Below are 14,736 nucleotides of genomic sequence, written 5' to 3' on the forward strand. Positions count from 1 at the left end.
GGGGTGACCAGGCCAGCAGGTGAGGGCAGTTAGGGGTGACCAGGCCTGCAGGGGAGGGCAGGTGGGGCCAACCAGGCCAGCAGGGGATGGCAATTTGGGGGAACCAGGTCTAAAGGGGAGGACAGTCAGGGGTGACCAACCCAGCAGGGCAGGGCAGTTAGTGGTGACCAGGGCTGCAGGGAAGGACAGTTAGGGGTGACCAGGCCAGCAGGGGAGGGCAGTTGGAAGCAACCAGGCCTGCAGGGGAGGACAATTAAGGGAAACCAGGCCTGCAGGGGAGGGCAGTTAGGAGTGACCAGGCCAGCAGGGGAGGGCAGTTAAGGGCAACCAGGCCTGCATGGGAGGGCAGGTGGGGGCAACCAGGCCAACAGGGGAGGGCAGTTAGGGGTGACCAGGCCAACAGGGGAGGGCAGTTTGGGGGAACCAGGTCTGAAGGGGAGGGCAGTTAGTGGTGACCATCCTGGCATGGGAGGGCAGTTAGGGGTAACAGGTCTGCAGGGCAGAACAGTTAAGGGTGACCAGGCCTGCAGGGGAGGTCAGTTAGGGTGACCAGGACTGCAGGGTAGGACAGTTTTGGGGGCCAGGCCTTCAGGGAGGGCAGTTAGGGGTGACCAGGCTGTCAGGGAAGGACAGTTAAGGGAGTCCAGGCCAGCAGGTGAGGGCAGTTAGGGGTGACCAGGCCAGCAGGTGAGGGCAGTTAGGGGTGACAAGGCCAGTAGGGGAAGACAGTTAAGAGCAACCAGGCCTGCAGGGGAGGACAGTTAAGGGCAACCAGTCCTGCAGGGGAAGGCAGTTGGGGGCAACCAGGCCAGCAGGTGAGGGCAGTTCGGGATGACCAGGTCTGCAGGGAAGGACAGTTAAGGGTGACAAGGCCTAAAGGGGAGGCCAGTTAGGGGTGACCAGTCCTGCAGGGAAGGGCAGTTAGGGGTGACCAAGCTGGCAGCGGAGGGCAGTTAGGGGTGACCAAGCCTGCAGGAGAGGGCAGTTAGGCACAACCAGGCCTGTAGGGGAGGGAAGTTAGTGGCAACCAGGCTGGCAAAGGAGGGCAGTTACAGGCGATTGGGACAGCAGGGTATGGCATTTGGGGGTGATCGGGCTAGCAGGGGAGCAATTAGGCATCGATCAGGCTGAGTGGATAGGGGGCAATCAGGCTGGCAAGCAGAAGCTGTTATGGGCAATGAGGCAGGCAGACAGGTGAGCAGTTGGGAGCCAACAGTCTTGGATTGTGAGAGGGATGTCTGACTGCCAGTTTACAGGGATTGGGCCTAAACTGGCAGTTAGACATCCCTGGAGGGGTCCCAGATTGGAGAGGGTGTAGGCTGGGCTGAGGGACACACTCCCCAGAGCATGAAATTTGTGCACTGGGCCTCTAATCCTATCTAATAAAAGAGTAATATGCAAATTGACCATACCTCTGCTACACCCACAAGCCACGCCCATAAGCCATGCCCACCAGACAATCAGGAGAAAATATGCAAATAAATCCAACCAAGATGGCTGCAGCTACAGAGAGAACAGGAAGGAGGCTTGGGTTTCCCCAGCAATGGAGGAAGCCAAGATTTCCACCTGTTCTTGCCAGCCTAGGCCTCCACTCAATGCTACAAAGTTTCAATGATAGAAGATAAATAAATCCCAACAAAAATGGCTGCGGCCATGGAGCGAGCAGGAGGTTTGGCTCCACTCAAGGCTACAAAGTTTGAATTATAGAAGATAAATAAATCCCAGATACCAGGGCCTCCTCTTGGGTTGCTGGGGTGTGTGGCTGGCCTGCAAACCACCACAGGCTCTTCGCCAAGGCCACCCCACACCCCAAGGGAACTCCCACCCTGATTTGGGACACCCTTCAGGGCAAACCAGCTTGCCCCCACCCATGCACCAGGCCTCTATCCTATCTAATTCTATCTAATAAAATAATAATATGCAAATTAACCATCACTCCAACACAAAAGATGGCTGCCCCATGTGGACACAAGATGGCAGCCACAAGATGGCTAGCAGAGGAGGGCAGTTGGGAGGGACCAGGTCTGCAAGGGAGGGCAGTTGTGGGTGATCAGGCCATCAGTGGAGGGCAGTTGGCAGGGACCAGGCTGGCAGAAGAGAGAAGTTGGGGGTGGCCAGGCCTGCAAGGAAGGGCAGTTGGGGGGGACCAGGCCTGCAGGGGAGGGAAGTTAGGGGTGACCAGGCCTACAGGGGAGGACAGTTAGGGGCAAACAGGCTGGCAGGGGAGCAGTTAGGCATCAATCAGGCTGGCAGGGGAGTGGTTAGTGGGTGATCAGGCTGGCAGGCAGAAGCAGTTAGGGGCAATCAAGAAGGCAGGCAGGCGAGCAGTTGGGAGCCAGCAGTCCTGGATTGTGAGAGGGATGTCTGACTTCCCATTTAGGCCCCATCCTACTGGGATCGGGCCTGAACAGGAAGTTGGACATCCCTGGAAGGGTCCCAGATTGGAGAGGGTGCAGGCTGGGCTGAGGGACACCCCCCGCCCCCCGTGCACAAATTTCGTGCACGGGCCTCTAGTATATATATAAAAGCCTAATATGCTAAGTGTCAGACCATTCGACTCTTAGACCGGTCGCTATGACATGCACTGACCACCAGGGGCAGACACTATGTCTGGTAGGTTAGCTTTCTGCTGGGGCCTGTCTCATTGGGACTGGGCAAGATTGCCAGACATGTCCTGGAGCCCTCCTATGGTCCTCCCTGGCAGGCCAATCTCCTGTGATCCCTCCCTGGCCTTTAAAATATTTCTTCTAATTAATTTCCTTTCAATGTGCACAAATCTATGTACCAGGTCTCTTGTGTATAATAAAAAACTCAATGTTATTTTGGTGATGCAACAACAAGTAGAACATCTTGTCAACCATGAGAGATTCAATAGTCTGCCTCTCACCTGAAAGTAATTTCTAGATCCTTTTGGATCCATTTGCTGGTAAATCTAGGATAAGTTGCCTCTGTCTGGGCTGGAGTGGGAGAAGGTAGAAAGGCTGGGAGGAAAGGTTGCATCTACTCCCTAGGTGCATCTTTATATGTTATGTAATGTAGACTTTCAACCATGCAAGAACCATATGAAACAAACAAACAAATAAACAAACAAACACAGAGATATTGTGATCATTGGAAGACTTTTCCCAGGCCTCTCCTTCCTCTTTTCCACTTGACTCATGATTTATACCCCTTTGGCTTTGTACCTGAGTTTTGTTAATTTCTGAATGAGTAACTTGAGACCCTTCTGAAAGAGTAGGGTCAAAATCCATATTGTACTATCACTAGCAAGATCCACGAATATTCCAAACCCCATGTTAAACTTTCTTCTTCCAGATGACCCCAGAGTCTCCCACTGCACCAGGGAAGGTGATGGACACTTGTACCTGTTTTTTTGTTTTGTTTTTTTTTGTTTTTGTTTATGTGTGTGTGTGTGTGTGTGTGTGTGTGTGTGTGTGTGTGTGTGTTTGCAAGATTTATGTAATTTAATAAAGGCCTTTGGATCCACTACTATAACCAAAACCACCAAATATAGCTTTGGTAATTTTGGTACAAGAGCAAGCACATGGAGGAAAAGGTTTCAACTTGGCAAAACCGAAGCACCCTCCAAATTAGAGGCAATATTACTGTCTCTTTAAAGGCAACGGTTTCTCCACTGGCTCCACCCAATCTGAGCTTCCTGCCTCCATGGTTTCAGAGGGTGTGAACACTTTTTCTTCAGTTAAAACAAAAGCACCAGCTGGAAGAGTGTCTTTGGAGAAAATTTGAGAACTCACCAACTGGTTGAAAAGAAGGTGAGTCTGGCTGAGAAGCAGCCCTGAGCACTAGCGTTCTTTGGGCAGTAGGTCCATGGAGTGAGTGTTCATGGTGTGGGTTCTCGTCCCAGGAAGGACCAGGTTCTGTGCCCGAAGCACAGCAGGGGGATGCTGTCTGAGGATAGTGAAGGAGGGTAGAGAGGGGAGTCAGGAGCTTTATTGGTACGATGTCCCACGTCTCATATTGAACAGGACACATTTGTGCTGAGTGGTGCACCTTCATGCATTTGCTGTTGTGATAGACACTGAGGGCTGCCTGACAAGCCCTCCTTTTCCCTGGATAGGAAGTGAGTGTCCCCAAGGCAGGTCTTTAGAGCTCAAAGGTAATTTAAAGACTGACCTGTCAAACTCCCTCTTTTTACTGAAATAGAAGCAGGATCCCAGGAAGTGTGGTGACCCTAGGGGTTGCCCCTGTCACTAAGGTCAGAGGAAATCTGCACTGCAGTTTTCTGAATCCTTTCCATCATTTAGCAGAGCGAAGCACTGACCTGAGTGCATGACATGTGAGGTGAGGAGAGGGTGTCATGGGTAGAGGTTTGGCTATTCTTCAGAAACAATGTATGTGAAACCCCCCAGTTAATGTCGCTGGTTACAGGTTTCCTAAAAGTGTTCTGTTCTGGAAAGAATGTGGACTTTCCTCCCTGCCCTCTCTTGATCTAGCTCTGATTCGATGTAATTTCAGAATTCTGGGTCTGAGAAGACCCTGAGAGGAGGCCGATGTGTGCAGTGCTTAGGAGGGAAGGTGGTAGTCAGACAGACTTTGAATTTGATGCCTGCTCTGCCCAATACCTGTTAGCACTGTGACCTTGGGCAAGTGTCTCCGCATTTTCAAGGTACATCAATGTCTCTATTTAAAAAGTTAGAAAAATAAAATTAGCTTTTTGCAGGCTACTATGGTGGAGTAGGTGAGATAATGCACAAAAAATTATCAGGGTGTTTGGTATAGAGTGTCAGCAGTGGTTCTATTACACACATATAACATTTTTTTATTGTTGAAAAATGTTAATTTACTCAAATATGAATGAACAATACAAGGAACTTTCATGTACCTAGACCAAGCTCCCATAATTATTAAGTGATGACAATAGGGTTACACTAATATATACACACCACTCCCCAGGCACTCCACATTATTTTGAAGCAAATATAAGGCATTGATTCATTTTATCAGTAAGTACTTGGAACCATTTAAAAATATGACCATAATCAGACTTCAAAAAGCAAATAGAATTTTTTTACAAAGTTACCAGTTGCCTTCAGATATCCTGATTGTCTCATACTTAAAACAAACAAAAAATTGTTTGAAGTTGGATCCAATTAAGATTCATAAATTACAATTGTTTGGTTTCTCTTATATTTAATTTAATATATAGCTTTCTCACCTTCCCTGTTTCCTTCTGCAGGAAGTCTTTTTTCCAAAAGAACGATGCAATTTACATTTTGTTGATTGACATTCTCATGGGGTCATTTCACCTGCTCTTCTAGTTCCAGTGTTTTGTGTGAAGTTATATTTAAGGAGAGGCTTGATCTGACTCAGGTTTGACTATTTGGTGGGAATACATCATAGGTTCAGCTGTAAAGTTCTCTCAGAAAGCACATAATCTTTGGTTGTCTCTCTTTCTTTGACATTAATTGATGTTAATGGTGGCCTAAATTTCATTAAGGGTCAGAAGTAATGATATCAAATTCTATCATTCTTCTCTCATTTATTAGGTGGAAAAATCCTATATAAAGAAAGTTCCCTCCAACCATTCTCTCATTTCTACGAGGTACAATTGTATCTGAAAGACAAGATAAATGCTCATTTTTTTCCTTTTATTTGCAATGTTCATAACAATGAAATGCTTTCCTAGCACACTTCCTAGGGAGCGATTGACTATTTTAAGCATAAGGCCTTGTTATGAACTTCTGTATTTTAAGGAGTAATATATCTGATATATTTTGATTCATTGGAGTTATTATTGATGCTCATAAAAATGTCCAGTTGCATTTTCTTGAGGTTGGCTCTTAAGTCCTTTCCATAAGATCCCAGTGATTTTTGAGAGCATCCTGGCTTTCTTGTTTACAACTCTGCCTATTCCTAGAATCAGTAGTTTATTTATAAAACTCTAATTTTTTGGTGGTAAGTGGCATTTGAAAACCACACTCCAGGTACTGAGGGTGGTCATTGTCACTGAGTTCATTATTATCTCTATGCCTTTAAATGGACTTCAAAACTGTGTGTGTGTGTGTGTGCGCGCGCACACACACACACACACACACACACACACACAAACAAACAAACAAGAATAGAATTTTTGAAAATAATTTTATATTTTTTCAGGTTATTTTTTTAAACTTTAAGTTAATATCATTAAAGATGGACAATGAAAGTATGGCTTTTTTAAGTGTCTTGGACCAATTCCTTATATGGTTCACCCACTCCACAATATAAAATCAGATATGTTTGCCATTTGCTTTTTGTTTTAGTATTTTAAAATACAATTTTCCTTGTATAATTATGTAAACTACCTACATGGTTTCAAGATCAAATCTATGCAATCTTAGTGTAACCAAGACATCCAGTTTCCAGCTTCTGTCCCTGTCCTCTCCACCCTGCTTCTCCCATCCCCATGTAAGTAAATTTTTGTTGGTTTAGTTTTCAGAGTATCCTGCTATTGCCTTTTGATATATATAAAAATATATGTATTATATTTTATATATGTAGTGCATATTCCTCGTTATTAGAGAAATGGTAGGTAAACTCTACATTATTTTCTTTACTTTGCTTTTCCCACTTAATGATGTATCCTGGAGACCTCTCCATGCGTGTATAGAGAGAAACATTCCTTTTCACAGTTGTATAGCCCCTCACTGTGTGAATATATCTTAGGTAATTCAACCAATCCCTACTGATGGCCATTTGAAAGGTTTTTGGTCTTTTGCTAATACAAGTAATGATGCAATAAATAGCCTTACATGTAATTTTTCTGCATTTTTGTCAGTGTAGTTAAGGGATAAATATTAAACTGGGGGACTGACAATGAATGGGAAAATGCATATATACTTTTGCAGAACAGTGCTGACTTCCCTTCAGTAGAGTTTGGACTATTTTTCCATTCTCACCAGCCATGCAGGAGAGGACTTGCTTCCCTCATACCTTTACCAACAGATTATGCTAGCAAACGTTTGGACTTTTGCCATACCTGGAGGTGTCAAATAGTATCTCACCTCAGAAATAGAGGCGTAATTTAATTAATATTTTTAGTGATTTTATTTTTTCTGTTTTGATTTATTTTTCTCTGAGCATATGTTAATGTCTTTTGATATATTCAAGGTAAATTTAAATTCATTTTTCTCTGAATGTTTATTCCCACCCCTTGCTCCATATTCTATCATGTTCCTAGAATTTGGTTTCTGTACTTTTTAATTTTCTGAGTATAACAGGAACATTTACCCCTTTTGTTGTAAGCTGAAAAGTATTACCTTCTCTAATTTGACATTTTTTGCTTTAATTTTTCTAAGGTGTCTTTTGTTCCACATTATCTGTGATATTTTTATGTAATCACACTTATTAATTCTTTTCCTTACTTTATTTCAAATCTTAGAAATAGTTTCCTTACCTCCAGGTTACAAATAATGTATCCATGTTTTTTTCTTTTATTTATGTGCATTATTTTTTACATTTAAACTTCTAATCTGCTTGCAATTTGAATGGCATGAGGCAATGGATGCAATTTTATCTTTTTTCTGTATGATTATATGATTACCCTAAAGTTGCTTTATTACAACATCTTTGGCCCCTTTGATGTGGTATGCTGCCATATTGAATCTAACTGTAACAGAGTGTAATTGAATTAATATAAATGAATAAGGTATGATTAATTTGGCCTGTTTCTGAATTTTCTGTTTTTGGTTCACTGTTCTATCTATTCGTGCACCATCATCACACTTCTGTAATCATAGAAACTACAAAGCTTGACTCCTGGCAGAGCTAGTCCTTCCTCCTTGTTCTTTTTCTTCATGGTGCTGAATAAGTTTCTTTTTTTCTTCATCCACATGAAGTTTATAATCCACCATTTAACTTTATAATCCACTATGTTTCACCTGCCTAAAAAATGGTGATGACAAAAGTTTTAATTTTATAGTTATCCTATCTAATAAAAGAGTAATATGAAAATTAACCATCACTCTGCTACACTCACAAGCCACTTCCACCAGCCATCCCCCACCAGCCAATCAGGAGAGAGTATGCAAACTAACCCAACCAAGATGGCTGCGGCCTCAGAGAGAGGGAGCCTTGGGTTTCCCTGGCAATGGATGAAGCCAAGCTTTCTGCACACCCTGGCCGGCCCAGGCCTCCACTAAATGCTACAAAGTTTCAATGATAGAAGATAAATAAATCCCAACAAAAATGGCCATGGAGTTGGAGAGAGCAGGAGGCTAGGGTTGCCCCCGGTGATGGAGGAAGCCAAGCTCTGCAGCCCTGGCCTGCTTTGGCCTACGCTTAAGGCTACAAAGTTTCAATTATAGAAGATAAATAAATCCCAACAGAAATGGCTGCCACCACTGAGCGAGCAGAAGTCTTGACTCAGCTCCAGGCTACGAAGTTTCAATTGTAGAAGATAAATAAATCGCAGATACAAGGGCTTCTGCTTGGGTCACCAGGGGGCGTGGCCAGCCTACAAACCAAGACAGGCCCCTCACCCAGGCTGCTCCACATCCCAAGGTCACCTCCACCCTGATCCAGGACAACCTTCAGGGCAAACCAGCTGGTCCCCACCCATGCACCAGGTCACTATCCTATCTAAAAAAGAGTAATATGCAAATTGACCATCACTCCAACACACAAGATGGCTTCCCCCATGTGGTCAAAGATCCTGCCCCCATGTGAACACAAGATGGCCAGCAGGGGAGGGCAGTTGGGAGGAATCAAGCCTGCAGGGGAGGGCGGTTAGGGATGACCAATCTGGCAGAGGAGGGAAGTTGGGGGGAAACAGGCTGGCAGGGGAGCAGTTAGACATCAATCAGGCTGGCAGGAGAGTGGTTAGGTGGTGATCAAGCTGGCAAGCAGAAGCGGTTAGGGGCAATCAGGAAGGCAGGCAGGTGAGCAATTGAAATCCAGTAGTCCTTGATTGTGAGAGGGATGTCCGACTGCCCGTTTAGGCCCGAAATGGGCAGTCGGACATCCCTCAAGGGTTCCCAGATTGGAGAGGGTGCAGGCTGGGCTGAGGGACACACACCCCTTGCATGATTTTCGTGCACCGTGCCTCTAGTCCTATATAATAAAAGCCTAATATGTAAATTGGCCAAACAGTGGAACTATCAGTGGAATGACTGGTTGCTATGATGTGCATTGACCACCAGGAGGCAGACGCTCAATGCAGGAGCTGCCACTTGGTGGTGAGTATGCGTTGGCTGGTGAGCGCAGTGGTGGTGGCAGGAGCCTCTCCTGCCTCTGTGGCAGTGCTAAGGAGCAGCGCATCAAGTGATAAGGAGCAGTGAGCAGGTGGACGGACATAATCCAAGGGCCCCCAGACTGCAAGAGGGTGCAGGCTGGGCTGAGAGACCCCCCTCAGTGCACAAATTTTGTGTGCCAGGCCTCTACTATAAAATAATGTTAGAGAAATATTTACTTTTTCTTCATCCTAAAACTTTATAACTCATTATTTTAACTTTATAGTCCACTCTTTCTCAGCTAGGGGAAAAAGTTATGATAAAAATTTAAATTTATAGTTATATAAGATCATGTTAGATAATTATCTATAATTCCAATGTATAAAATGCTTTAAACATGGATCAGTTTTTAATTCGGTCAAATGTCTTGACTGCACTAGGTAATTTTCTACTTCATCTATTAATAAGATGTGTTGTAACAACAAATTTTAGTATGAATATTTCTAAATGAGATAGGTCTATAGCTTTATTTATTGGTCAAATCTCTGTTAGCCTTCAGAATCGACATCACACTTGATTCATAAAAGAATTGAAAGATTTTCCTCTTTTTCTATATGATCAAGAATATCTTACATAATATTGAGATGATCAACTTTGTAGAGATTTATGTGAATTCTCCTATGAAAGCACCTGGGCATTGTACTCTTTTGTGGGAAAACTCTGCTTTATTATTTCCTCCAGATGAGTAATAGATGATTACAAATTTTCATGGAGGACAAGAACAGGTTTGAGAATGGTCCCCACTTACCTAAGTATCCTTTTCCTTTCTCCTTCCCTTCATTGAGGTCTTGTTGGTACCTGCACCCCAGAGCCTCTTGAAAGAAGATGGCTGGCCTTCAGGACAACACTCTGAGGATTGTTCTGGTGGGGAAAATTGGAAGTGGAAAAAGTGCAACTGCAAACACCATCCTTGGGAGAAAAGCATTTGAATCTAAAATTGCTCCTCACGCTGTTACCAAGGAATGTAATAGAGCAATGCGACACTGGAAGGGGAGGGAACTTCTTGTCATGGACACCCCAGGGCTCTTATGCACCAAGGAGACACTGAAGACCACCTGTGAGGAAATCAGTAGGTGTGTCCTCTTCTCCTACCCTGGGCCCCACGCTATCATCTTGGTTCTACAGCTGGGCCGCTACACGGAGGAGGAGCAGAAAACAGTTGCATTGATCAAGATCCTCTTTGGGGAGCCAGCCATGAAGCACATGATCGTCTTGTTCACTCGCAAAGATGATTTGGGTGATCAGACACTGGCTGAGTTTATAGCAGCATCAGAGGTAAACCTGCAAAGCATCATCAAGGAGTGTGGGAACCGCTGCTGTGCCTTCAATAACAAGCCAAGTGATGAGGCTGAGAAGGAAGCTCAACTGCAGGAGCTGGTGGAGCTGATAGAGGAAATGGTACGGAAGAATGGAGGGGCTCACTTTTCTGATGCCATCTACAAGGACATAGACAAAAAGCTGAAACATCAGAAAGAGGCCTTGAGGAAAATCTATGCTGATCAATTACAGAAGGAAACGAAACTACTTGAAGAGCAATGTGCTGAGGGAAAAATATCAAAGCAAGCAATGGAGGAGAAAAAAATATTCTTATTGGAGAATTATAATGAAAAAAATTAAAAAATATTAGGGAAGAAGCTGGAAGAAATATACTTAAAGATGTTAATTGGATTTGGAATACATTTGCAAAAATACGGAATATATTTTGAAAATAATGTAAATTTTATTTCTTAATTTAGTATGATTTATTAATGTGGTTAATTGTATTTTCCAAAGATGACTACAACAATGTATTCTATCCCACCCATTCTTCTTGTAATCTGAGTTTATTTTTCCTTCTGTTGAATTATAGTGTTTGTCCCCTACCTTGAAATTCAATGGACTTTGTGACTGTTTTGACAACCAGTGTGTGGTTGTGACTTCAAAAGTGAGATAGGAAAAATGCCTCTTTGTTCCCTAGGGTTTGTGGGCTTGGCATTTGTCAACTATGTGGTGAGGAAGCCCAAGTTGCCCATTGAGAGATCATGTGAAGAGGACTTGAAGTCACTGGCTCACTCCCCTGGCTGGTCTTTCATCTGCCAGCAGAACCAACTTGCCAGCCATGCAAGTGAGGCAATATGGAAGCTGATTCTCCAGCTGCCAAGTGAGCCACCTCTGGTGAAGCTCCAAAGAGCAAAGATGGGCCATCCCACTGCATCCTGCCCAGATTGTAGATTCATGAGAAAAATAAAGTTTGTTGATTTAAACTACTAGGCTTTGGGATGGTTTGTTATGCTGTGATAGTAACTACCAGCATCTTCCCTGCTCACTCACCACCAATACCCACAATGCTAACAAATGTAAGAAGTTACAGAATCGGCATAATCAGGCAATAATATATTATGAAGAGTTCACAGACTCAATTTAGGAAAATTCAAATGAGAAATCCTTCATGTGTCAAGTGTTAGCACGCACATTTCTTCAGGCCACGCCTCTGAGCACCTTGTTAGTGAAGCAGTTGGTTTCTCCAGCAAGATGATTCTGTGGTCCGTGTGAGGCAGGATAGTAAGAAGCTAGGGAAATTCCTGGATGAATGGAATAAGAAAACTGAGATGAGAAGATGGGCAGCTTGTAGCCAGTTTGTTAATCACAAAATCTTATCTTCCCCAACCAGGGGCACTTGAGAGCAAATGGTTTATACATCTCCTCCCTAACCAGAGAATACATAGCTTAAATCAGTCTGGTCTGGGAAGTAGAGCACAAAGACCCGATTCATGCCTTTTGTGCCAGCTAAACCCAAGGGCAGATGAAGTCAGGGAAAAATATCAAAAACCACATCAAAGCCAGGCACAATTAAGATAAAATAAAACAGTGAAACAGACAAAAGAATAATCCAAAACTCCCCTATACACTTATCTTGATGCATCAGCATATTAAAAATGCACCTGGAAAGCTGATTGGGGAAAAAAAAGGGATAAAATGTCCTCAAGACAAAAACTCGCTCTAGCACAGGGCCATGCCCTATACCAGGCATGAACTTTTTATTTCTTCCTAAACTCTGTGGATCCCCATGAGGGACTTGCAACCAGGGGAGCAGTGGGCAGTGGCACCCAGCCTCAGCCCCTGATCCTGTCTCCAAGGCCCCCTTTTCCCTGACTTCCCACTGAGCTGAAGCAGTCCCACCTTGGCTCAATTCTTTCCTATAACATTTCTAGAGCCAAAGCAGCCCCGCCTAGGCTCTCTGCTATTGCTTCTTTTATCCTAAACCCTTCCTCTATTTCACTGTCTCCAGCTTTAATGAACATCCTCTTTCCCAGTCAAGAACTCACACACTTTGGGCCAGTACCTGTCTGGTAACACATGGATGTTTGTAAGTTGCTAAATTCTCTTCTTGATGTTCTCTCTTCTTTTTTAGGTACCGTCCTAAAATGTCCTTGACTGTAACTTAAAAATATCTAATGTGCTAAATATTTTTCATTTGCATCTGTAGATCCAGACTTTGCCCTCCTTCAACCTGGCTCTTTGTCCCAGGAGGCTGATCTATGTGGATCATATTGTTACCAAACTCAAGAGCTTCTCCACTTGGGGTGTCCTATTCCAGAAGGAGACATGGTTGTCACAGGGTAGTTTTATTTACTTGTAGCAAGTTAAGGAGACAGGGGATTCATATCAAAAGCTCTGTCTCTCCAGAGGGAAAGGCTTAGCCATTCTTTACACTATTTGGTCAATTACCCATTTTTTTCTTTCTTTCTTTTTCTGTTGGCTACATTTGTCCTGTTGAGTTCTTGTCAAGCTCATCTTGTTTCCAGTTGGTATCATAAATTTAACGTTTAACACGAGTAGCATTTAGTAAGAATGGCCCATACATTGAGACCCTTGATCTAACAACATCAGTGGAATCTCTGGCTCTCTGACTTATTCTTGACTTCTGCCCATGGGAAGTTCAAGCAGGAGATCTCTTCTGGGTAGAAAATCAAGGTTGGGGTGTTTGTTCTCTTGCCTCTCTCCCTGCAAGTTAATATCTGACCAGCTGCAACTCTAAGTTGAAGATGACACCTTCTCTAAGGTGTGGGTTCCAGGCCTCACCCCCTTAGGGTTAGCATGTAATTTCCTCACTGTTGCCAGCAGTCTCCCCTGTCACTTGCATCCCTGAGTCTGCAGCTTGTAGGAAACCATGCACTTGACTCTGCCCCAATTACCTAATTAGAGTGGCCATCTCTGCTGCTAGAATCCTGATTGAGAAATCTTAATGATAATCACTCTCTTTTATCTTTCATAAATGCCCTGATCTTTGTTAATGTTTCTTTAAAAAATTCCCTCTAGTGTTTCTTGTGGACAGTGGCTACAGCCTTTGGACAGGTTCAAGCCTTGGACTAATGAGAGGACATGATTCTCTCGTGGCACAATTATAGTCAAAGGCTATAGTTCTAAGCTGGACCTTATGGTCCGAACCTGTGGTGCCATGTGGCTGAATAATATGGGCTGCAGGAGGTGCAGCAAGTAAACAAAGCTTGATCAGGTGCGTGTAATTGAGTAGATTCGAAACCCACAAGAACATTGTAAACATCTTGACCATGCCCTTACTTTGACTCCTATAATCTGGCTATAAAATAAAGAAGATCTTGCAGGCTGGGGCACTGTCTCTCCATCAGAGAGAGCAGCATCCCACCTAGCCCCAGCTTTATTCTCTTGTAAAACACAGAGAGTGCTAATTATCAAGAGTGCTAATGTTGGTAAAGGTCTAAAAATGCTCACAAAGCAACAATCACAGGCAATTAAATAGGTGGAAAAACTGTTATTTATTTGGATAAAGGAAAAGGAGTTATCAGGTGACAGCATTTCAGAGGCAATGATATATGAAAAATTCCTTTGAGGCAAATAGGGGGTGGTTCCATAAATTTAAGGAAATATGTATTTATTTATAAACTAGGGGCCCATTGCAGGAATTTGTGCATCTTAAAAGGAACTGTGGGCCTCGAGGCTGTGGTAGACACAGGGGCGGGTCTTGGCCCATCCTCTGTGCCTCTGCCTGGCCCCTGCCACCATGCCCTGGTACCCTGTCTGCTAGCAGCCCCGCTCCTGCTGCCACCGCTCCCACCCACTGATGGTGCTGAGCAATTGGGGCCTGGCGCCAGCAGCAGGTGCGAGTGGGGCTGGTGCTGGCAGCGGGTGAGAGCGGCGGCTGCTGCCACAATTGCCCCTCAGGACTGGGGGATATGGAGAAGCCCTCAGGGGCGATCAGGGCTGGCAGCTGCCACTTGTACCTGCTGATGGTGCCAAGTGATTGGGACCGGCGCTGGGCACCAGCAGCAGGTGTGAGCAGCAGATCTGGTGCAGGCAGAATGTGGGAGCGGGGCCAGTGGTATGCAGGAGCAAAGAATTTTTAGTAACCACCAGAGGCTTGCCTTGATGACAGTGACCAGCGCCCCGCCTTGGTCTGGTGCCCCCATTCACCTGCTCCACCATCACACAGCAGCCAATGCCTACCATGTTTTGTACACGCCCTCTGGTGGTCAGTGCATGTCATAGC

At 44.5% G+C, this 14,736-nt stretch overlaps 1 protein-coding gene across 1 annotated transcript; it reads left to right on the plus strand.

Annotated features, from left to right (window-relative positions):
- Window positions 1-3,671: 3,671 nt before the first annotated feature.
- On the plus strand, window positions 3,672-11,424 carry LOC307108564 (GTPase IMAP family member 7-like). Its single transcript, XM_079786648.1, has 2 exons — window positions 3,672-3,773; window positions 10,016-11,424. Exon 2 carries the CDS (start codon window positions 10,056-10,058, stop codon window positions 10,845-10,847), a length of 792 nt encoding a protein of 263 aa, XP_079642774.1. The 5' UTR covers window positions 3,672-3,773; window positions 10,016-10,055; the 3' UTR covers window positions 10,848-11,424.
- Window positions 11,425-14,736: the final 3,312 nt, after the last annotated feature.

This window comes from Cnephaeus nilssonii (genome assembly GCF_951640355.1).
Source record: "Cnephaeus nilssonii genome assembly, chromosome: 12".
Taxonomy (NCBI): domain Eukaryota; kingdom Metazoa; phylum Chordata; class Mammalia; order Chiroptera; family Vespertilionidae; genus Cnephaeus; species Cnephaeus nilssonii.

Coding starts and splice junctions, on each gene's coding strand:
- LOC307108564 (XM_079786648.1), top strand. CDS start 10,056: ATGGCTGGCCTTCAGGACAACACTCTGAGGATTGTTCTGGTGGGGAAA.